The 24161-nt window shown below is 42.2% G+C and overlaps 1 protein-coding gene across 1 annotated transcript; it reads left to right on the top strand.

The window, feature by feature from the left end:
* Positions 1-321: 321 nt before the first annotated feature.
* LOC306941125 (rho GTPase-activating protein 18-like) lies at positions 322-22486 on the top strand (the record flags this gene model as incomplete). The annotated part of the gene is made up of 7 exons (XM_079526439.1): positions 322-366; positions 3960-4119; positions 6668-6750; positions 17034-17240; positions 18151-18295; positions 20883-20969; positions 22315-22486. 7 exons carry the CDS (start codon positions 322-324, stop codon positions 22404-22406), a joined length of 819 nt encoding a protein of 272 aa, XP_079382565.1. The 3' UTR covers positions 22407-22486.
* Positions 22487-24161: the final 1675 nt, after the last annotated feature.

Raw genomic sequence — 24161 nt, 5'->3', positions numbered from 1 at the left:
CATTTCAACTAGCCGATCTACATTGACACGTTGTGTGGGCTTGCAGATCTGCAATTTTAACTATTTTAAAAGGTTTTTAAAAAATAGTTTAAAAAAAAAAAGGTAAATAATATAGGGTAAGGGGTGGCACAAGATATATAGCCCAAGAGGTCTGAGTGTCTTACCTGCTTCAATGTAGAAATCCTAATACAGGTCTGGAGAGACAGAGTATTGTATAAATCCTGTAGATTCGGTCCTGAGTCTGATGATGAATATGAATGAATATAAGACCGACTGACACGGCTCTGGTGTCCACTTCTTTTATGTTAAAGTCCAAGAGACATGATAGGCACGCTCCCACAGTGCGTGCATGAGCGCACCCGGCAGGCAAGTATAGAGACTGAGAGAGCGAGAGACCGTGTTTGCTCCCTACGAGTTCTTTATCTTGTCACTTTTCAAAGTGGCATGCCACTTTTCACAGTGGCATGTCACTTTTTGCTCATGTTCACCTGTTCAAACCCCGTTTTCTTTCCTTTCCCCGTGTGTGTCTTTGAACAGTGAGCGGTGAGTTACGTGTTGCATGTTCAGCGATGTTTGACTTTATTCCTGAGTGTTACATTTTTTTCTGTCACCATAACCCGGTCAGTGTGCTCATGTGCTGATATACACACGCACACACGCACGCACACGCACGCACACACACACACACACACACACACACACACGCACACGCACACGCACACACACACACACACACACACACACACACACACACACACACACACACACACACACACACAATAAACTAGCTTTAAAAACGAATTAAAATGAATGAGGACATCAAAACCTAAATAGAAATGACAACTAATGAAACATTCAAAACTATAATAACCTTGGTGTCCACAGTAGCCTATACTTCTCATTAGGGACTTTAAGCAACGACGGCTACGGCAGTCCGCTCCGGCAACCAGAAATGGATCAGTGCTCGATACATAAACCTGCATGCTTGCCGTCGCAGCCCTTTCTACTACGGCAGAACCACACTAAACAACGCCATGTCATAACCATTAACCGTTAATTGAAATTACAGCTGTCATACATTTACACCGATTGCTCCATCACCTCTCTTATGCTGTGTAATGTGTTGGCATGCTCTGAATGAAGAAATAACACTATTGCGTCAATAACTATGAGCAAAGGGCCATTTAGGTGCAGAGGTGAGTTGAGGTGCGTGTCATATGGTTGTTATTATTGAGAGATTTCTTGACGTCAGGACGAGATCAAGTTCCACCAGTTCTATACGTTATCAAACCGAAACTATTTTGTAAGGTAGCCTCTATAGTTTGACTTGATGAGAAATCTTCCATCACTGTTATGTCAGGCATGACAATGGAACAAAAGAAAGATAAGAGTCAAAAACATAATGTACCTATATGATGAGTGATTAGATCATTTTTAGCCCCAATCCCCCGTCGGCGGGGGCAGAGGCTTTCCACCTCATGAACAGCTCTCAGCGGGTAAATGGGGCTGGTCAAGGTCTTAGGTTCCAACTCCGATATTTTTTATTTTCCCTCCTGGACCCCCCCTGGGGTTTAAGAGGTTAAAGGGCATGAACGGACTCCTAACTTTGATCAGAGGTGAACAAACATCTAAGTGGAGATTGTAGACCCCCAGGCTGTGCATCAAGGGGTTGACGTAATTAGGGGTTAGGGGTTGACATCCCTAATTATTCCAACAACTCTACACACAAATCTGGATGAAACATCATTTTCTTCATGTTACATATTTTTTTTATATTGGCCATACAGTATTTTTTTATGAGCAAATCCGAGTGCTCTAGATTGATTTAATCAGATATATGATAGTCAGGGAATATTATCAGTATTACCAGTCAAATCTGGGAATACATTTCTTACCAAGAATTTTCTTCACCAATGTGTTTGTAAAGGTGTCTACTAACATATCCCACATTGGTTTATATTCAACCACCCTAGGGGAATTTTTGACAGCTGCTGAAAGTTGGGGTACCATCAACAGTCAATATACAGCAAAATGTTCTAAATTTCATTATGCTTTAAATAGCATGTGACGTGTCAAACTAGGGGGTTTTCATCATTCTGAATCCATTCCAAGCATTTGTTTTGCACGAAAAACACTCCTTGGGCTAAAAACGCTTACCCAAATGTACCCAAATGTGCTGACCTCATCACATTTGTGATGACATCTATGGCCTTTTTAAGCCCAAGGAGTGTTTTTCGTACAAAACTAATGCTTGGAATGGATTCAGATTTCAGAATCATGAAAACCCCCTAGTTTGACCCCTAGTTTGGCCATAGACCCCCTAGTTTGGCCATAGACCCCCTAGTTTGGACATAGCCACTTGCCCAAATATGCCCAAATGTGCTGACTTCATCACATTTGTGATGACGGCTATGGCCATTTTTAGCCATAGCACAACTTAGACAACACAATGGAGACAGCGCTTCTTTCACCTGCCAAATATGACTATGTCATAATTTATTGTTTCTTTATAAAATGTGTGTTCACGTGTCATCATTTAATAATAATAACTAGAAAAGGATCGCTGCAAGCAGCGATAAGGCCGGACCAAGCAGGAAGGCAATAAGAATAATATGCACAAGAAACATGGAAGACTAAACTTGATAAAAAGACCATGGAATTGTGACAGGGTCGGTTTTTTATAGTGGGAGGCAGGTAAGGGTTCTTGAAGACTCATACACAGAGTTTTCGGTGCCCAGATTTGAACCCATGACCTTGTGTTGCAAAGGCAAGAGCTCTACCTACTGAGCTAACAAGCAAAATCATTCAGGGTTTTTGTAGCAAGTTGCACAAGGATAACTAATGATAATGGTGGGTAAAGATACATTAATTGACTGCATATAAACCAGAAAATTTACCAGATTCAGACGAGGAGCTCAATGAGTGAGTGAAAACCAATGAAATGAGTCGGAAACAGGGATTAAAGGTTCACTGAAAAATTATTATTAAACTTCACAGAAAATAAACAGCTTTGAACATTCATGAAAAACAAACAAATGGGGCCCACTTTAAGTTGTTGAATTGAAAAGTCCTAGTTCAGTTCTGCATGTGTGTATAATAATACACACATGCCCAAGGGTCCAACCTTGAGTCTCTCTCTCTCTCTCTCTCTCTCTCTCTCTCTCTCTCTCTCTCTCTCTCTCTCTCTCTCTCGCACGCACACCCTTTACTCCACCACCTCTCGATCTCCTTCTCATGGAAACAATTGACAATAAATAAAGTCACAACTCCAACTTTGAGGCAGTAGTGCTTTGCGTGCGTGCGTGCGTGTTTGTGTCCTGGTATGCACATGGTCGGTGGGGGAGAGGTTTGGTAACACAACCTCATCTCTCCTCCCATCCCCCCTTACCTCTAAAAGGACTAAGATTGATTTGATTGAGTGTTTTTATTTATTTCCGTGTCCTGCTCACAATGTGCCCAACCAACCCTCATGGGTTCATAAGACACACAATGTGCCCAACCAACCCTCATGGGTTCATAAGACACACAATGTGCCCAACCAACCCTCATGGGTTCATAAGACACACAATGTGCCCAACCAACCCTCATGGGTTCATAAGACACACAATGTGCCCAACCAACCCTCATGGGTTCATAAGACACCATTTCACACAATGTGCCCAACCAACCCTCATGGGTTCATAAGACACCATTTCACAATTGCATTTACAGCATGTTTACATTACATGATTCATTACATTACAACTTTATTGTTTTTGTTTATACAGAGTACTCTGTATTCTTTCCCAAGCTTGACAAATAAAATCTGCCACAACAAAAGTAAGAATGTGCCTTATATAGAAAGAAAGAAAGAAAGAAAGAAAGACACACACACACAGACACACACACAGACACACGGATGTGTTTTTCACGTGCAGGCCTGCGTGTGTCTGTCGTTCCTCCCCCCGTCCCGTCTCCAGTCGGTGTGTCAGGAGCTGGAGTCGTCGTTCTACGACGGCCTGTTTGCGTGGCAGCAGCTCAAGCAGCACGACTCCGCCAGCCTCCTGAAGCTGTTCGTCCGAGAGCTGCCACACTCGCTGCTGACTGTGGAGTACCTCAATGCCTTCATCGCTGTCAACAGTGAGAAGAGTTATAATAACTACCTGACTGTGGAGTACCTCAATGCCTTCATCGCTGTCAACAGTGAGTAGAGTTATAACTACCTGACTGTGGAGTACCTCAATGCCTTCATCGCTGTCAACAGTGAGAAGAGTTATAATAACTACCTGACTGTGGAGTACCTCAATGCCTTCATCGCTGTCAACAGTGAGTAGAGTTATAACTACCTGACTGTGGAGTACCTCAATGCCTTCGTCGCTGTCAACAGTGAGTATAGAGTTATAACTACCTGACTGTGGAGTACCTCAATGCCTTCATCGCTGTCAACAGTGAGTAGAGTTATAACCACCTGACTGTGGAGTACCTCAATGCCTTCATCGCTGTCAACAGTGAGTAGAGTTATAACTACCTGACTGTGGAGTACCTCAATGCCTTCATCTCTGTCAACAGTGAGTAGAGTTATAATAACTACCTGACTGTGGAGTACCTCAATGCCTTCATCGCTGTCAACAGTGAGTAGAGTTATAACTACCTGACTGTGGAGTACCTCAATGCCGTACTTTTACTTGTAACGAAGTAGGGGAGAGCCTGGACGGTTGACGCCCATTTTACTAATTCCCTCCCTGCACAGAGATTAATTAATTTCAAGTAACCAAACTTTTTTGTGAACAAGATACACTTGTCCTCTCCCATTACCCACAGTGTTTTTTAATTTGGGTGAAACGAGTCGGACGCAATCGGCAAGTAAAGTGATCTCGCGCTCACTTCCGCACAGCGCTTTTGGCAGGAAGAAAGCTGCATAGGGACAGGGCGAAAGGCACCCCATAAATCGTCCTAAATAAAGCTATTAAGTCATGTTTCTGGCATCTAACGCTCATTTATGCTTCAATACAGCCTACAACAAAATGAAAAGTGCCTATAGCCTACATATGCCAGTGATGGGGGTCCGTAGACTAAATGGGGGTCCGTAGACTAATGCATGTCAAACTGGGGGTCCTTGAAATGAAATCACTGCTATAGAGCTGTAAAAATAAATCTTCTCTGGCATATGAAAAAAACCCCAAAAAAAACATAAACAATGCATAAAGGCGCAAGGATGCAGCATTCGTCCTGCCCTCGTCTGTTTGTTATGTTTTGCTAGCTAGCTCAAAGGCTAATGCATATTTTTCAATGGAATCTTCGCCTGGGGTTAGCATACAGATCAACAGATGAAATCCATTAACAATCGTCAGCAAATAAATACATCCGTACAAACAGAAAACACTCAAATAGGCGATTTTGTAGTTACAGCGTGCAAAAACACAAAAGAGTCTGTATCTCGGTCAATCTTGGGCAGAAATGGAAAAAACATTGTCTGCAGGGCTTGCGCGCGATGTGGAATCGAATGACATCACCGAAAATACGTGTCGAAAAAGTGTTGCATGGTATCCAGGCTGACGTGAAACCGTCCTACCCCACCAACCGACCAGGCTCTCCGTTCTAAATTGCAGTATTAGTAGTACTAAATTGCAGGTACTTTTACTTAAGTAAAACAATTGAGTACTTTTCCCACCACTGCCGCTTGGGAAGCAGAAGGGTACCAGTTCCATCCCGGAGTTAGTGTCGTTGAGCAAGACTCTGAACCTGCTCCCAATGAGCCGTGCACGCTTTCCTCCGCTATCGGTGTATGAATGGTTTTTATCCAAAGTGCTTCACATGGATTGTGCTACATTTGGGTGCCACCGATATTGTCCCTTATCATTTGACCCATTTAGGCCTGACCTCAACATTTAAAAAAAATCCTTCTAAATCCTCCAGTTTTCTGAAATAAATATTTTCAAGATTTTTCAAAAATAGCAGACCTACAAGCTCGTAGCGCGCCACTCGGTGGCGCGCTATGAGCTTGTAGATCTGCTATTTTTTTTTAGCTAAATTATAACATAATGTTTAAAACACCAAAAGGGGTTCCCGTCCAAAATGGGTTAACTGTCCTTTTGCGCAGATCACGCAAACCTCAGCAAAAAGTAAAGGACAATATCGATGGCCTCCAACTGTACATTCACCCATTCACACACACACATTCATACGCCGATGACGGAGGAAACCATGCAAGGCACCAACCTGCACATCAGGAGCAATTACGGAGGTTCAGAGTCTTGCTCAAGGACACTTTGACACTAACTCGGGGGGAGCCCACAGGGTTCGAACTGGGAACCTCACGGTTTTCCAATCTGGCCCTTCTACCGGCCACTCTACCCCTGAGCCACTGCCGTTTGTTAACAGAGCGTTCTCGTAAGTGGTAGAGTGTTCTCGGTCTGATGGTTTATTTGGCGAACATTACTATGTTTAGATAATTAATACATTTTGGTGTATTCATATTACACCATTTGTTTTGTTTTTTTCAAATTCATATTTGGTGTATGTATGGTATAGTTTAGGCATGGTTTTGGAGTGGTTGTAGGCGAGGCTGGGGATGGCATTCAAAGTGATTTATTTCCAATAACTAAAACTCTAACAAGCCTTTGTCTTGTTGCGTGTGTTTGCGTATGTGCGCGCGTGCGTGCGTGTATGTGTGCGTGCGTGGTCCCAGAATTCCCCACTAAGAAACAGCAGCTCCAGGCCTTGAATCTTCTTGTCCTGCTTTTACCAGAGGCCAATCGGAATACTCTGAAGGTACTGTATACGCACGCGTGTGCACAGTAGCAAGGGATGTTGCCTTTTTTCTCCATTTGTTCATGTTTGGGGTCCAGCACCATAAACTGTAGGGGATGTGCATATCTTTCTCCTTTTTTTTTGTTTGCACATCACGATAATGTCCCTTTAATTATAAGCACAATCTTTAACTCTCCATCATTTAGCTGTATGGGGACCACCTGGAAACCCCCCTCAAGGACCACTGGTTAACCACTGATCTACACATGAGCATTACGGCCACTGGGTGGTGCTAGAGCACCTGCCTTTTTGCCCTCTGGACCATAATGTGTCCTTTTTGAAAGTTTTTTGGTACAGTTTGTACATTACATTGTATTTTTGTTTTATACAGTGTACAGTATGTGGCAAATGGTCACATCGACCAATTCTGGATTGAAAGCTTCTAATATAATTATTTATGCCCCAACATCTATTAAATCTCACACACTATTGAGGCAACCGGCGGTTCCACACGCCACACAAGGTGCCCTATTCTTCACTTGAGCACCTGCCCCTCTAAATCAGTGGCTCCCAAAGTGGGGTCCGAGGACCAATAGGGGTCCTTGAGGGAGTTCCAGGCGGTCCCCAGCTAAATGATAGTTAGGAACCAAATGGACCTAACTATCTCCTGAGAGTGTACAAATGGAAACAAATGGACCCTAACTACGGGTCCATTTGTTTCCATTTGTACACTCTCAGAGTTAAATTTACTTAGATTTTACAATATACATTGGGGTCACAGAGATATAAGTCCCATTAAAGAGTGCAGGGGTTCTCAACCCATGGGTCGCGACCCCTTGGGGGGGGTCGCCAAATTATTTTGGGGGGTCCCCAAATTATAAAAAACAAAACAAAAAAAAAAGTTTTTTGCAACTGAATGGCTGGAAAATGGAAATGAAGAGTTTACATATAGTACACATAGTACATGCATACACCTTCCCTAATGATTATATCTGGTTTCAGTATTTATTCACCCTATTATTAAGGTTATTGTAGCAGTAAATTTATATTGGGGGTCGGGAGGGGGCGGGACGGGGGTCCCGAGACATTGCCAAAGCATTTCCGGGGGTCCCAACGGGGGCCAAAAACGTTGAGAACCCCTGAAATAGGAGGACCATAGCCTAATTCAGGTCAAACCGGGGGCCCTTGAAATGAAATGTAAATGGTTGAGAATCACTGCTAGAGCCGCAACAATCTTATGGGGGCATATATTTTCAAACGGGGGGGGGGGGGGGGGGGGGGGTCTGCAGGCTAATGAGTATCATTTTGGGGGGTCCCTTGACATGAAACCACTGCTCTAAATGTCTTTAACCCATTTTGACCTGAGACCAGATTCTAAAAATGTCTTCTATATCCTGACAGTTTTCTGAAAAAGCTATGTTTCTATAGACTCCATGCTTACATCTGTTGTCCTTCTCGTTTTTCTTCTAATGAGCTGAGAAACATCGGAGATGATGAGGTCAACAACAGGGTAATAAACTGGCTGTGTGAACGTGCGCAGACTAAGTCATAGATCATGTTACAGAAAGCCCCGAGACGCCTGGAAACCTGGTGTAATAATTCGTCCGAACCGGTAGGGGAGCACCGCGGCCAAATGGGGACGAGGGACTCGGAGCGATAAACACAACGAATAAGAGTGGGCAAAACATAGAAGCGACTGACAAAAGTCGCTTCGTGAAGGCTCGGTTCAAATCGCTAGTTGGATTTTCTTTCCCGTTGTTGACGGTGAATTAGTGTAAACCCTGAACGTCACTTCAAGGTTTTGGTTCATTGTTTAGAAAAGGGTAAGAAATGGGGAATTGTGGAAACATGCGCCGTTTCTGAACGGGGTGGGAGGGGCCCTTTCTGTGACCTCATCTCGGAGCTACAGAATGAGCGTAGGGAGAGGGCACATATGGGGCTAGGTTGGAGTCGGTAAAACATCCAGGGAAGGTTTTACATCCAGGGAAAACATCTGGCCTGTATTTTCCGAGTGCCACCAGGAGGCCCATTTAAGTGCAACACTCTTTTTTTATATTAGTCCTTCAGATTTTATCCAAATATCAATCCTGGTGGAGACCTCAGAATCATGCCATTTTTCTTTAAGTTAAGGATTCACTGTATAAATACAGTGGTTGTGGCTAAATGAATATGTAGCAGCAGTGGACATTTTAAAATTGCATCTTGCTGATATTATATGTGGGAGCATGTAATGAAATGAAATGATTACTATATTTACCCAGGGTATCTGGGCTAAGCTCAAGAACTTGTTTCCAGCCAGGCCCTGCTCATAGAACATTTCATCGTAGTGGTTCAATGCCTTGTTCAAGGGCACTTCAGCGGTGGTAATTTTAACGTGTCGGACCGCTGATTCAAACTGGCGACCTTCCGGTATCAAGACCGCTCCGCAATCCGTTCGGCCACCGCTGCCAGAGTCCATGTGAGTCGTGATGGAGCATTTCTGAAGAGAGGATGAGTGCTAGGAAAGGAGTGACCTATGTTCTCAATGATCTGTTGTTGTGACCTTGTGGATCAGCTGTTTTCATTGTTGTTTTGCTTATTGTTACGTCAGGGTGGACCAGATACAGATTGCTTTCTGCATGTTGGAAGCTCATAAATTGTGCCCATGCTCAAATAATAGAGAATTGTGATGATGAGACTACTTGTAATAGATCAATCACGTAACTATTTTCTTTGAATATAGGATAAAAGTATCAATAGCCTACTGCATTGTATAACTCCGTTAAAAGTAAAGTCCGGAATTCAAAATCTACTGAGTAAAAGTACAAACTTATTGGTATCGAATGTACTTAAAGCACCAAAAGTACTCATTGTGCAATGTGCAGGATGTCGGCTTCAAATGGCCAAAATGTATATTCTGCTGAAGTGGCTATTGTATGTTTTGAAATAATAATCAAAGTAACTATAACTCAAGTTTTCAAATAAACATAGTGTAATAAAACTACCATTAACTCGGAGATGTAGTGGAGTAGAAGTAAAGATATTGAAAGAAATTGGAAATACTCAAGTAATATACAAATACCTCAAAATTGTACTTAAGTACACTACTTAAGTAAATGCACTTTGTTACTTTCCACCACTGGTTAGACAAACTATATGCACCAATTTGCCATTTCAGATAAAGTCTGTGTTGTTGATTCTAGCTGAAATCTGTGAGTCTGCATAAACGGCACAGGAGTACCAGCCGTTCCTAAAACAAAACAACAAAAGAAACGAACACCATGAAGACACAGTTTGAATTCTAATTTACTAATTTGGATTTGAGTTTTGAGTTTCCGATAACAAAGAGTCACATATGCCCCATTACTGTGAGAGTGAAATTTATCCAAAAGGACCTTAACTATAATTCTTCAAAGTATTAACATTCTGCCAAACTGGTTGAACTAGAGGCTCGCTTTGCCACGTTGGATTCCGCTCTCCAGAATAGCTTTGATGAACGCACAGCAACCCAGAGAGAGCTACCTGTAGTTAAAGGGATAGTTCAGATTTTTTGAACTTAAGTTGTATGAAATACTTGCCATTAATATAGTGGTTGCAACTGTATTCATTGATTGCCCGAGTCCTGTGGTGGGAGTTCTGCTCTGGTTTTGGTCAATATTAAGTAGTTCCGGTCATTTTGTGGGGGGCACTGGGGCCACGCAGTAAAAGTAAATGAATCCACAAGACTAACGTCATTTGTATTGTTGACCTATTTCTAAAATATTAGCGCGACTTTCGTTCAACTTTGACCCCTCTATCACATGGAACTATTTTTTGTGCGAACCGGCTATACGCACACTCATGCTGGATCCCTGGTCCTCACTTTATCATTACCAGAACAATAACTGATTAGAATAATAGATGTCTTCTCCTCTTACTCTATTGGCCTTAGCTTCACACTCCATTTGATATCAAAACATGTGTACTACAATACTCTTACTAATGAAAGAATAAACATTTATAAAACAACATACATTTAAAACAATTGTTTAACAACTACTCCTTAGAATACTGTCGGACTCCTCTATCAATACAAATTTGGCAAAGTTTAGAGTTCCCCTTCATGACAGTCAAATTTAAATAATTTTCTGTACTGTGTACAGACTCCAACCAAGACAGAGAATAGGAGGGAAGGGTAAGCCTTACCTTAATTTGCAGCTGCGTACTCCTCTGTATTGGAGGATCTGCCAGTGGGTTAGGAATCCTGTTTGTGTCGCCAAGACCTGTCATGGAGAGAGCACAGGGCAGAAACCCAGTTGTACTGTAGCTGCTTCAAGGACAAAGTAAACCATAACAAGATAGGCTAACACAAACAACGGCGACAAAAAAATATCCACATTATCCACATTAAACACATAAGGTACTGTAATGGCAGCTTTCAATATTACTATTAGTAAGTAAACAACATCAGGAAGAAGCAGGACTCAACCACCAGGATTCGAACTCCATTCTTTTATTGTATATGTCATCACACCGGAGAGAGACTATAGTGTCTCCCTCCAGAGCTTCCCCCAGCACTCCCCACACACATGTCCTACACATATTTTATACTTTCAGCAGTGTACAGAGTTTCAGGAGTAACAAGAGATGGTCATGCCTTAAATGGACTCTATTCTATAGTTAACTCACACAGTTTGAAATAGGTTTACATGAGTCAGCAGTCTCTAATGAGTTGGTCAGTGAAGAACCAAAAGGTGGTAATTAGAGTGTTAACTATCATCTACTAGTCGGCTACATTAAATTAATCAATACCATAGTGTTGATATGCATTTTCGCCACCACAGTACTGAAGCCGATTCTAAAAACGCGCTACAAGGGGGGGAGAGAGCGAGTGCATTTTCTGGCAGCGGCATTAGCCGCGGAACACCCACGGCAGGAGGTAGTGTTTCTCTGCGGCATCAGTCCGACACTCTACCCCAAACCCTTACCCTAACCCTAACCGCAAGCACGACGCAACGCACCAATGCACTGCCGCAGAAGCGAGCGGCAGTTGAGTGTCACCAGTTTCCCCGCCAGGAGAAGGGGCGTTAACCGGCATAGAGCTCTCTGCTATTCTAAATCCTTTAGAGTGACCTTATACCAACCTCAGTTACGTCACCAAGAATGGTGGACCCTTATTGGCTGTTGGAGGACACCGACATACACCCCGACATGCATGCATGCATGCATGCATACTGTGCATACTGTACATACATACAGTAAATACCCAGCCGATCGCAGTACTTGCAAGCTCTGCTTGTGCAAGGATTAATCAATCAATCAATCAATTAATCAATCAATCAATAAACCTCCCCAAAAAAGGGTGTGTAACTGATAGAAGTTTATACAAAAAAATCACACTTGAGTGTGTGGCTGCCACAGTGGGGTAAGCAAACAGTCCATAGACTTAACTGGCTGCCACATTATTTTTGGGGGCTTGTTGGTTATTGGTAAGAGAATCATGCCACATGAAGTCATGTCTGAAAACTAGACGTTGGAGGGGTCAGCGCCCCTCAAAAATAAGTTATTTACTTTTGATATCAGTGCAGTTTAACGACAGTCTCATGCATTCTCCAGATATGGTCCTTTTGCCCCTCAGGGAAAAAGAAAGAGTCAATAGACATGGAATTTACTGCTTTTATCAGCATTAATTATGATATTTCTGAGATAAATAATCAATTTTAGCAGCGTCAGCCAAGCAGGCAGGCAGTAACGGGAGCAGTATGGATTCAATATATTGCTCAAGGACATCCCCTTTAAATGTCTGTCAGACAGTAGTGCACATTAATTAATGTAAATAAACTAGAATACTTCTTCAAATAACGCAGGGCTGTTCAGTGACTTACACGTTATGGATTCAATATCTTGCTCAAGGACATTTCAATATGTTAACACATGCTGTCTGCTTGCATTTGTGTGTTACAGTTTCACGATGGCTCTAAACATAGCTGGGTTGGTAGCAATGTTGGTCTTCTATGCCTTGATCCTGGGGATGGGGGTCTGCAGACCCCCATCCCCTATCCCCAAGAATAGTATCAGGCCTATATATATAGGCCTGATACTATTCTTCCATCTCACCTGCAGGACAACCATGTCTTTATGAAACTCCTGTGGAGCTTCAATGAGTCCTTCAAAACGTAATGCAGGAGTGCTTCCGTTGAGCCTGGCTTCACGGCCCATCTCCACAACAAAGGATCGGGTAAGGTTTTCCTCCAACAGTTGGAACAGATTTATGAAGGGAATCCATTATTTCGAGGACTCCCTCTGTTGAGCTGGGGTTTGAGTGGATCACCGCTGACCTAATATATAGTAAAATAAACAAATCAATAAAATATGACCGCACCAAAGTATATAATTCAGAATATTACACTACCAGTATATCAAACTTGTTGACCCAAAACCAGCACTGCAATTCATCGTCATAGTATTAATAAATGTGTCATATTTTTAAATATGAATTAAATCTTGATATTTTCTACATACCACTGTGCTCTTTTGCTCCATTTGTTCGGTGTAGGTGTGAGTAATGTGTTTCACCACCTTAGCTTTGATCTTCTCAAGAGCTGTTATATTGTGAACGAGGACCCGCTTGACTAAGACAGTCATACGCAGACGCAAAGAATAATAATCCTGTTTGAAACAAAGTTTATATTTAAATTATTAATGATATGTTATAAAGGTTTATTTTTGGTTATTACACAGGATGTGGCTATGTGTGTGCTACACTGTACATACCTCTGGTGATGGCAGGACCTTGTGCAGAGGGACATCCACTGCCCTTTGACCCTCTCCTTCAAGATGGCCAAAGTTGACTTTATTTCTGTGGGCAAATGCAAGTGCCCAAAGAAGCATCTGGTTGCCATGTCCTTGGCTTTGATGCTTGGCGTGTGCTGTCAACTGTTGAAAGAAGTGTACTAGATTGTTTTTTGTTTTTACTTAATTGTATTCACCTTCCTTAGCATACACATTGTTCTGTTACTACTGTTTGTAACAGAGTGGTCCTCTGTTACTTATGTTGCACAGCATATTGGCACTTTATTAACTTGCACAGTTGTATTTTGCAGTCATGATTTTATTGTTTAATACTGTTTCCTGTTTAGCTGAGATGGCCACTCAGACAACGAGTTCCACCTGGGGAAATGCTTGGTGATTAACAAACATGAGGGGCAAGTGCAATGTGGGTTATAGATGCAATATGTTTGGGAAGTGCAATAATATGGAGTTCTATTGTTGAGGTTTGATTGAATGCCTAACAATTGCCTGTGATGTGTTTCAGTAAGGATTGAGCTGGACCATGTCAGGATAGCAGGCGGGGTTAAGATGTGCTGTTGTGATTGCTTATTTATGTTGTAGTGTGAAGGACTTATTATATAACTTGTATAGTTCATGTAGTTCACATACTTGTAACTTGTAACATTTGTATGGGTTAAGGTTATTTATATGTATTTATTGTATGCTTATGTATGTATTTATGGTATGTTCTCATTTGAAGACACCCCTGTAAATGGGATAGTCCATTCTCATTATCTCCAGCTGGGTATAAAAGGCTGCCATTTTGCCAGTGAACTGAAGTCTGTGCTGGGAGTAGAGAGCTTATTGTATTCATGCCAGTTGGTAGTGCTCTTTGGTGAATAAACATACTATTGGTTAACCTTTACCAATGCCTGTTGTACTGTTTCTCCAGCCACTAACACGGTCATTCTTACACTGTTATATACTATTAATAATATCACTACTTTCTATTACTATTATTATTATTATATTACTATTTGCATACTGCCTTTGTTCTGTGTTTTCTATAGCAGTTATTAAAGTGTTTATCTTACCTGCACATTGTCCCATGTGAGTGAATATGAGTTGCCCCTGGGCTGCTTTTTGCCTTCATTGGTACTACCTAAAGGTTTTAAAATAATAACTTCATAACTTCTCTTTAATATGGTGTATTTTAGATGCATTTTAATTATGAAGGTGTTTTTTGGAATACTTGAATGAGAGTAATATTCCTTTATTTTGCCACAATGACTCTACTTTTTAATAGGCTACAACAGTTCAAAATGTTTACATACCTCAACTGATGTCTTCCATAACTTCAGCTGGTGATCATGGCCACGGCGCATACTGTCTACATGGCCCCTAGCAGAAACGATGCTCTGACTGACTCCCAGGCTGTTAAGTGTGGAAAAAATTTTGAGAGCAGCCCTGCCTCCAACTTTCGACGCCTAGACAACTTTGCACAAATGTCTGTTTTTGCAAGCTAGATGTATACAAGATGATTGACAGCACCATGCCTGCCCTCTTGTCTAAAAGTCCTTGGGCTTCTGTCAGTGTAAAGGGTCTGGAAAAAAACAGTAAATGTAAATGAATAATTTATATTAAATGTCAATTAGATTTATACAAAACATTTTTAATTTATTAAAGGTATATTCAGTGATTTGACTTAATTCAAATATCACTTATTTTTTCTTTTTTTCTGGATAATCCTCCCTACTATAGAGTGTGCTGACCATATAAGGAGTTCCTCCCTGTCCCCAGCGAGCCCCTGGGGTCAAAAAACCCTAGTTTTGGTGGCGGGTGGCAAAGCCTTCATCCAATCAGGATGAGAGGGGCCTTCCTCCAATCATGATCGAGTGGGGGCGGGCCTTGGTGCACATGCTGTTGGCCTGTTGCACTTCCCCCCACTGTAGCGCGTGCATGTGCACATTTTGTTACTGGGGCGGACTGGGTGGTTTTCCAAATCCCCCAAATCACTGAATGCTCCTTTAAAGTATCATACCTCCGCTTTTTAGCTTCAATCTTGTGGTGTTGGTGGGCGACTTGTCTTGCCTCGGGAAACATTGACAGGAGGCAGTTTAAGGTAAGTGGGGCCTTCCCCTCCCCCCACTCCAGGCACTTTTTCCGTGAGAATTGAGATATCCCTTCTGGATCAACATTCTTCGTGAAAGGCCCTTCTTTGTCTTGCACTAGTATGTACCTCTATAATTAACAAATAGATATTTTAAAAAAAGATAAAGGAAATGTTTAAGAGAAATCAGTAATCAAACCATATAATCTTGATTAGGCCTATGTGCATCAATCTGTAGGCTAATTAATGGTTATTATGTAAATCATAATATGTAAATGACAATATAACTGGCAGTTCTAATATTCCTTACACATGTAGTATAATATAATCAATTGAAATGTAGGACAATATAGATTAGGCCTACCTCTTGTTTGAGTAACTGTGAGACAAAGGTAATGAAGGCTTTTTTTGCTCCTTCTATCTTAAAAAGTGTCCTGAATAATTTAAGGTATTTGTAGTTGCGTAAATAGCTGAACGCTTGTGCTCTTGGTCCATTTCCCAGGGGAACCCATGGTAGGCCTTTTAGGTCTTCTGGAACCTCTCCCTCCATAGGAGATGATGTGTTTGGGATGGGTGATGCAGTAGATGGACAAGAGGGTGAACCTTGTGATGTTACAGGAGGTGATGAAAATGTTCTCCTTGGTACAGAAGGTGATGAAAATGTTCTCCTGGGGGTTGTTTTTCTTTTGGGGTCGGGTGATGCCGTTGATTTGGATGGAGATCCTCTTGATGTTGAACGAACAAGTGCTGTATATCGTCTTTTCTTTCCCTTTCTCAGTTTGCACTTAGTTTGAGTATAATATGAACAGACCGTGCATGCAGAGATATGTTTTGTCATTAGGAGAAATTTGTGGAAAAATCAATTTTGATGTCGCCGGACTCATATTCAGTAGCAGTCTTCTACTGTATCCCTTCAACCTTTTTTGGAATATCAATCCGCAATTTTCGCATTTGCTCACTGGGCTGTATATGTCAGCAGGGCTGGACTGGCCACCGGGCATACCGGGCATTTTCCCGGTGGGCCGCGACCGTAAGGGGCCGCCATGATTAAAAAAAAAAAAAAAACTTAGGCGGCAGGCTACCAGGAAAGGTCCGGGCGTGCTGCCATGCTGGGGTAGCGCCCCCCCTGACCCCCCCCCGGCGGTGCAGTGCAGGGGGGGGCCACATAATATTATGTTGCCTATCTGCGCGCTGGTTGTGGTGGGCCGGTCTGGGCCAAATTCACGCGAAAATGCCCGGGCCGAATTTTTGTCCCAGTCCAGCCCTGTATGTCAGTCGTTCTTCGGTTTTTCAAAAATAGCAGACCTACAAGCTCGTAGCGCGCCACTCGGTGGCGCGCTAAGAGCTTGTAGATCTGCTATTTTTCAATAGCTAAAGCATAACATGATGCTAACATGATTCCCGCCCAAAATGGGTTAAGCGCAGCGCCACTGACTACGTGCTCTCGTTCCGCGCACGCACGCAGGCGCTGATGGAGTTCATGGAGCGGGTGATCTCGCACCAGGCCCAGAACAAGATGACGCTCAACAACGTGGCCGTGGTGATGGCGCCCAACATCTTCATGTTCAAGGGCTTCCGCTCTAAGGTCACAGAGCAGCAGGAGTTCTCCATGGCCACCGGCACGGCCAACATCGTCCGGCTGCTGATCCGATACCAGGACCTGCTCTGGACGGTATGCGCATAGCGCCGTCTGTCACCATTTATACATTTAATTAAGCTGAGGAATAATTGTCGCACACATTTCATTGTGTGGGGGTTTTTTTTTTTCTTTGTTTTTTTTTTTCATTGGACATTATGAATAAAGAATGAATTTCTGTTGATAATTACCTGAAATATACAAATAAATTACTGACATATTCATTATTTTATACTTGCAAAAATCTTTTATTTTATGTATGAACATTTTTCAACATGGCAACGATTATGACAAAATAATCGCGATTATCTCCAATAAATTGCGATTAGACGATTATGTAATAATGATCACAGGCCTAACGGTGAGCACTCATTTGTACACGGTCACAAATTGCACTTTATTATGTGCCAGACCGACTTATCATTGCGCGATCAGAATAAGCACACTTTAATGCTTTGTGTGCCCACACAACACTTTAAAAAAAAAACAGGGTGCCCACGTTTTACATTCATTTTTTTACATCACATCACATCAATTTTGTTTTTCTTTTTTGCAAAGACGTCTACAGACGTCTTGGGCACCCCATAGTGGTAATTCCCAGGACGTCTGTGGACGTCTTGGGCACAAAATGTGTTAATCATGATCTCCACTCAACAAGCAACAAGGTAAATAGTCACATGAACAGAGTATTCGTCGTCCAACATAACATTCTGTACATTTGTGGTCGTGGTCGAATGACCAAATTGAGCACACATGCAGTTCTTGAGAGTTCAAGCAGTTCTCATTCTCCTTTTGTTATTTGTTTTGTTACTGCTTAATGTAAGTCGCTCTGGATTAAGAGCGTCTGCTAAATGCCTAAATTGTAAATTGTACTAAGTACTACTAATGATACATTTTCCCCTAAAGTACAGCATGTGTAAAATGTCTCGCTCTCACTCTCGTCTAGATCCCCAAGTTCATTCTGACTCAGGTCAGACAACACAACATGGAGCATCAGAAGAAGCAGCACAGAGAAAGAGCCGTACGGAAACTACTGAAGAAGATAACCACTGACAAGCCAGTGGAGAAACCACTCTATGAGGTGAGAAGCAGTGTTTAGTTTAGTGAAGATAACCACTGACAAGCCAGTGGAGAAACCACTCTATGAGGTGAGAAGCAGTGTTTAGTTTAGTGAAGATAACCACTGACAAGCCAGTGGAGAAACCACTCTATGAGGTGAGAAGCAGTGTTTAGTTTAGTGAAGATAACCACTGACAAGCCAGTGGAGAAACCACTCTATGAGGTGAGAAGCAGTGTTTAGTTTAGTGAAGATAACCACTGACAAGCCAGTGGAGAAACCACTCTATGAGGTGAGAAGCAGTGTTTAGTTTAGTGAAGATAACCACTGACAAGCCAGTGGAGAAACCACTCTACGAGGTGAGAAGCAGTGTTTAGTTAAACTACTGAAGAAGATAACCACTGACAAGCCAGTGGAGAAACCACTCTATGAGGTGAGAAGCAGTGTTTAGTTTAAACTACTGAAGAAGATAACCACTGACAAGCCAGTGGAGAAACCACTCTATGAGGTGAGAAGCAGTGTTTAGTTTAAACTACTGAAGAAGATAACCACTGACAAGCCAGTGGAGAAACCACTCTATGAGGTGAGAAGCAGTGTTTAGTTTAACTACTGAAGAAGATAACCACTGACAAGCCAGTGGAGAAACCACTCTATGAGGTGAGAAGCACTGTTTAGTTTAGTGAAGATAACCACTGACAAGCCAGTGGAGAAACCACTCTATGAGGTGAGAAGCAGTGTTTAGTTTAGTAAACTACTGAAGAAGATAACCACTGACAAGCCAGTGGAGAAACCACTCTATGAGGTGAGAAGCACTGTTTAGTTTAAACTACTGAAGAAGATAACCACTGACAAGCCGGTGGAGAAACCACTCTATGAGGTGAGAAGCAGTGACTGGACAGTGGCCTTGTGGTTAGAGTGTCCGCCCTGAAACTGGGAGGTCAGGGTTTGATCCCCGGCCGGGTCATACGGAAGACTGTAAAAATGGGACCCAATCCCTGCTTGGCACTCAACATCAATGGGTTGGATTGGGGGTCAAATCAACTAATGATTCCCGAGTGCGGCGCACGCTGCGGCTCACCGTTCCAAGAGATGGGTCAAATGCGGAGAACACATTTCACTGCGGTAACGTCTGTGACTAATCGTACGACTTTGACTTTGACTTTGACTAAGCAGTGTTGTTTTTGGCAGCACATTTTGATTTCAGTTTTAGTCATAGTCTCTTGAATAGTTTTAATTTGGTCACATTTTAGTCACCTGGAATGGTTTCGTGTTAGTCTGGTTCTATTCGACTAAATGTCATAAGATTTTAGTCCGCTAAATCTACAGTTGATTTAGTCGACTAAAATGTATTTTGGCGGGCCTTGATGCCGTCGTAATGACTGATTTCACTCGATGTGTTAGTAGAACGCAGGCAGCGAGCGACGGCCACAACCCCGTCGTGGTCTGAAAGCGCCATTCAAAACCCTGATAGGGTTGCGTGAAGGGGGGAGCTACCGCTGGTTCTTCGTCTTGTATGTGGGTGACTGGTCTATTTGGCAGCCCGTTACTGCCACCTAGCGACATTATAGCGCTTTGTGTGCAATTCTTTGAATATTTATTCATTCCCAGCGAACGTTTCTAAGTCATGTCTTTGCTTCTGGGGAAGTCCCTGGAACGGCCAAATACCGGTATATCATTCTGGGGCTCCTTGACATTAAATAGTTTGAGAACCACTGATATAGAAACATAGGTTTATGATTACTCACGATGTCATTATTTACCAGCCAAGTCTATGGACTTTAATGTTTGTCTAGGGTAGTAAATGACAACGTAAGATGTCATCTGGGTGATATAAATACTGCCCTCGCTGCGCCCCTGCACCTTTTTTAGGGCGCTAGGTCTGTTTCTATTATTGTGTGTAAACACAGGATTTGAAGACAAAAGTGAGGACACCAATTAGCCCTTCACTAAGTCCCTCCCCAACCCATCCTCGTCCAATAGGCACGTTGGCAGCGAAGAAAGCTTGACCTGCATAGCAACCGTTGCTAAACTATTGGGATTGGCATTGGTCAATCTCTGTTTGGGGTGGGATTTAGTGAAGGGCTAATTGTGATTGGCCGACGTGATTGGGTGGGTGTCGGTTGAGAATGAGATGATAATAAGAGCGCCCCTCATTTTATTACATTTCAAGGACCCCAGTTTGGTATATATTAGGCCGTCATAACTCTGACAGTGTACAAATGGAACCAAGGGTCCATGTGGTTCCATTTTGTACACTGTCGTGTCAGTTACAACGGTCCGTTTGGTTCCTAACTATCATTCGCCTTAGTAAACAGAAAATATTTTTTTCAGGTTGGGGTACCAATTTTATCCAATGGGGAGAGAGAATTCATATATACTATCTTTCTTTGTGGGGTTCTCTCTCCCGATTGGATAAAATCCCAACCTGAACATGTATTTTTTTCTGTTTACTAAAACAGTTTGTTACTGAACAAACTCTGTATAGCAATGATGACCATCAGAATACTATCTCATTCAGGAATGTTCCCACATTGTTACCAACTGAATGGCGTGTATCACATGCATACTGTGTTTAGTTAGTTAGTTTTGCTGAGCATGTATAATGTACGGTCTTTGTAAAGCTGTCCGTGTGCGTTTCTCTCTGCCCTTCAGTTCAGCGCTGCTGAGGAGAGAAGAGCTGTGCCTCTTTGAGATCGGTGGAAACATCAGTGAGTGTCTCTTTCCTCCAGTAAACGGCAAAACATCTTTATGGTAGAGCTCTTCACGGGTCCAAAAAAATGGTTCCGAAATCCGAAATTAATCTGTGACATGTTAATGATGTTACCGATTCCGACCCGTTCCGAAAATATTTTAAAATAATTAAACCAGCGGACAGAGAAAAAGAGTATATAGCCTCAGTCAGACTGGCACACAATCACACACAGAATGAATATTTTATTAACATTTGCAACAACAACAAAAAAGCAGACAGTTCACACACACAGTAGCCTACGGGTCTTCTCGGATCCACTCGGATATTACACATAATGATTGACAGACACAAACACGACTCCGGACCCGAGCGGGTCTCGGGTCCATTCGGGTAATTTCGGAGTCGGGGATCTGGTGAAGAGCTCTACTTTATAGCCTCCAGTAGGAAGGGGACAAATATTTTATCGTGATAAAAAACAAACAAAATAAAAACATTTTAATTCATCGTGGAGATTGTCCTCCGTCATACACAGGGATCAGAGCTGCATATTCATACTTTGTCAAACGGACCTGTAAGGTCTTGGGGGGCCATATCGTGCACACATCACATTACCCCATATAATCTGCTATTTGAACTAGTCTTTTGTATGATTTTCAAAATAGACAGGGCCTTTGGCTCATTTTTTCAAAGTTTTAACTAAGCATTTTGATTACATTAATCGCAATTATTTTGGCCACAATAATCGTGACATCATCTTCACGTCATCCCATCCCTAAGCCTCCAGTTTGTTGTCACACAAAATAGTCCAATCTACAAGCTCTCAATGCGTTGCAGACACACAAGTGGTCCAACTACCATTAGGTTCAGAACCTACATATTCATATTCATATGAAAGCAATGGTTAAAGCCTCAATCCTTCGTTTGGTTTTGGCAGTATGTAGAACAGAAAACAATATTACAAAAAAGAAAAACACCATTCATTTACATATTGTGTTAATTGTGTAGGAAACGGCGCTAGTGTAGGGGCCTCCTTTCATTCACAAATCGCGACTTGGGCATACTTTTTTTTTTGTTCAATGTCATGTGATTTGACTTTGCTTTAACCCATGAACATGTCATGACTGCTGCTGGGTTAAATGCCGCTCCTTGCACAACTTCATGGCAGTGAACGGTTGGATTTTGAAAAGACGGAGATCTCCGTTCATGGCAGTCGGTGTGTTTACCAAGGGCTACAACTTCAAACAAAACTCAAAATGGCTCCCGCTCCCCACATACCACTCCCCCCACTGTACTCTGCTCGTATGCTCTGTAAACGCTCCGTAACCTTTCTCTCTTTCTCCCTCTGCTCTCTCCCTCCTCAGAGGAGAGATGTCTGGACGAGGAGACCTACATGAAAGACCTCCAGCAGGTCAACCCCGCGGCAGAGTGGGTCATCAAAGCTGTCCAGCGATGAGACGAGCCTGTCTTCCTATAGGCTGCCTGCCAGACGCCTGCCCACTGCACCAGGTGCTGTGCTAACGACGTCCACCCACTAACTGAAAAAAAAAAGTCATAAAACGTCACCACCGTCCAAATGTTTCAAGCAAAGATTTTCCGAAACGGGGATAGTTGGCAGGTCTACGATCTCGACGCATTGCGATGTGACGTGCTGGGCTTGTATATCTATTTTTTTCCTTTTATTTCTTTTTTGTTTTGCCACAGTTCACGGCCAGAGGTTGTGTATGTTTGAGGGTCCTTTAGCTTGGCATGGGGATAGAAGGTTTGCTGTTTACCCATGGCTGTATCAGACCACTGTTCAGGAGTCTTGTGAGAACTCTTAATAAAATATTAATAATATGTTTTGCACTACAATACAATATGACGTTATTGTGACTTAACTACCTGTAGATCTGTTATTACTGGTGAAGAGATTTGGTGTGATATTATATGGAGGCTTATGTAATTCCATGAAAAATTATGGTTGTTGACCACAGCTGAAATCACATCTCGTGGCACAGTAACAGATAAACGAGTCACATATTCCATTATATAGCCTGCCTGCACCATTGGGTGACTTGCAAGCGATATTTGCAACAACAACAAACAAAATACAAATGCCACTACAATGTTGTTGATGTACACCGAGTACTGGGATATCTTTCTGTATTTTTGCACATTTCTAATACACTCTTCGACATGCTAATTATTCTATCTAGATTAACCCATTTTGGGGCGGGAACCCCCTTTTGGTGTTAGCATTATGTTATGCTTTAGCTATTGAAAAATAGCAGATCCACAAGCTCATAGCGCGCCACCGAGTGGCACGCTACGAGCTTGTAGGTCTGCTATTTTTGAAAAATCGAAGAACGACTGACATAGAAACATAGCTTTTTCAGAAAACTGACATTTTTAGAATCTGATCTCAGGTCAAAATGGGTTAACAGTATTTAACCAGGTCAAAAGCACTTCGAACCTGAGGACAATAGTCATGACTTCTGGCCTCATTTATTATAAATAAAGGAATAGCTGTATGATTTCTGCAGCCTACTTTCCGGGGGAGAAATGGGCTCTATGCACAGCAGAAAGAAAGAAAGAAATTGGGCCTCTTCTTCCTTCACAGGTCTTACCATCTACCACCATGCACCGGACCGGCCTGACACGTGCACAAAAAAGAAAAAAAAAACTGCCCTCTCCAGACCACAAATGCAGCAAAATAATGCAAATGCCCCCTTCTCCATGCCAGCAGCACGAGAATTGCCTCTTTTCAAACTCTCCTGAACTTCAACGCGACATGTTGCGTTGAAAGAATTTGTAAAACACATCATTTTAACACCATTTTAACACATTCAAATAAGCCGATAACATAATGTGAACATCTGCATATTAACCACTATTCACAAGATGTCTCGTTTGGCTCCTGTGAAATCTCATTAAATATTATGCATTTCTACGTATTTTTTTCTTTCTGATGTCTTGGCAGCCATTTTGCAAGCCAGTATAATTCCACGCGCGATTAATGTTAAACAGTAGTCTGTGCTCTCTGAAACGGTATTATGTACGACGACGTGTGACTGAAGAGTCTTAATCGGTATACCTGTATAAGCTCCAAAAGTTTCCTGTACATGTATACATCCAGAGTTTTCTTTATTTTGTATGTAATATACGGACCAAAGCTTTTCTTTATATGTATGTTGTTTTTTTTTTAGCTATGCACAGCTTTGTGTGTATA

Source organism: Electrona antarctica (genome assembly GCF_951216825.1).
Source record: "Electrona antarctica genome assembly, chromosome: 17".
Classification (NCBI taxonomy): domain Eukaryota; kingdom Metazoa; phylum Chordata; class Actinopteri; order Myctophiformes; family Myctophidae; genus Electrona; species Electrona antarctica.
This window is presented reverse-complemented; position numbering and strand designations above follow the sequence as displayed.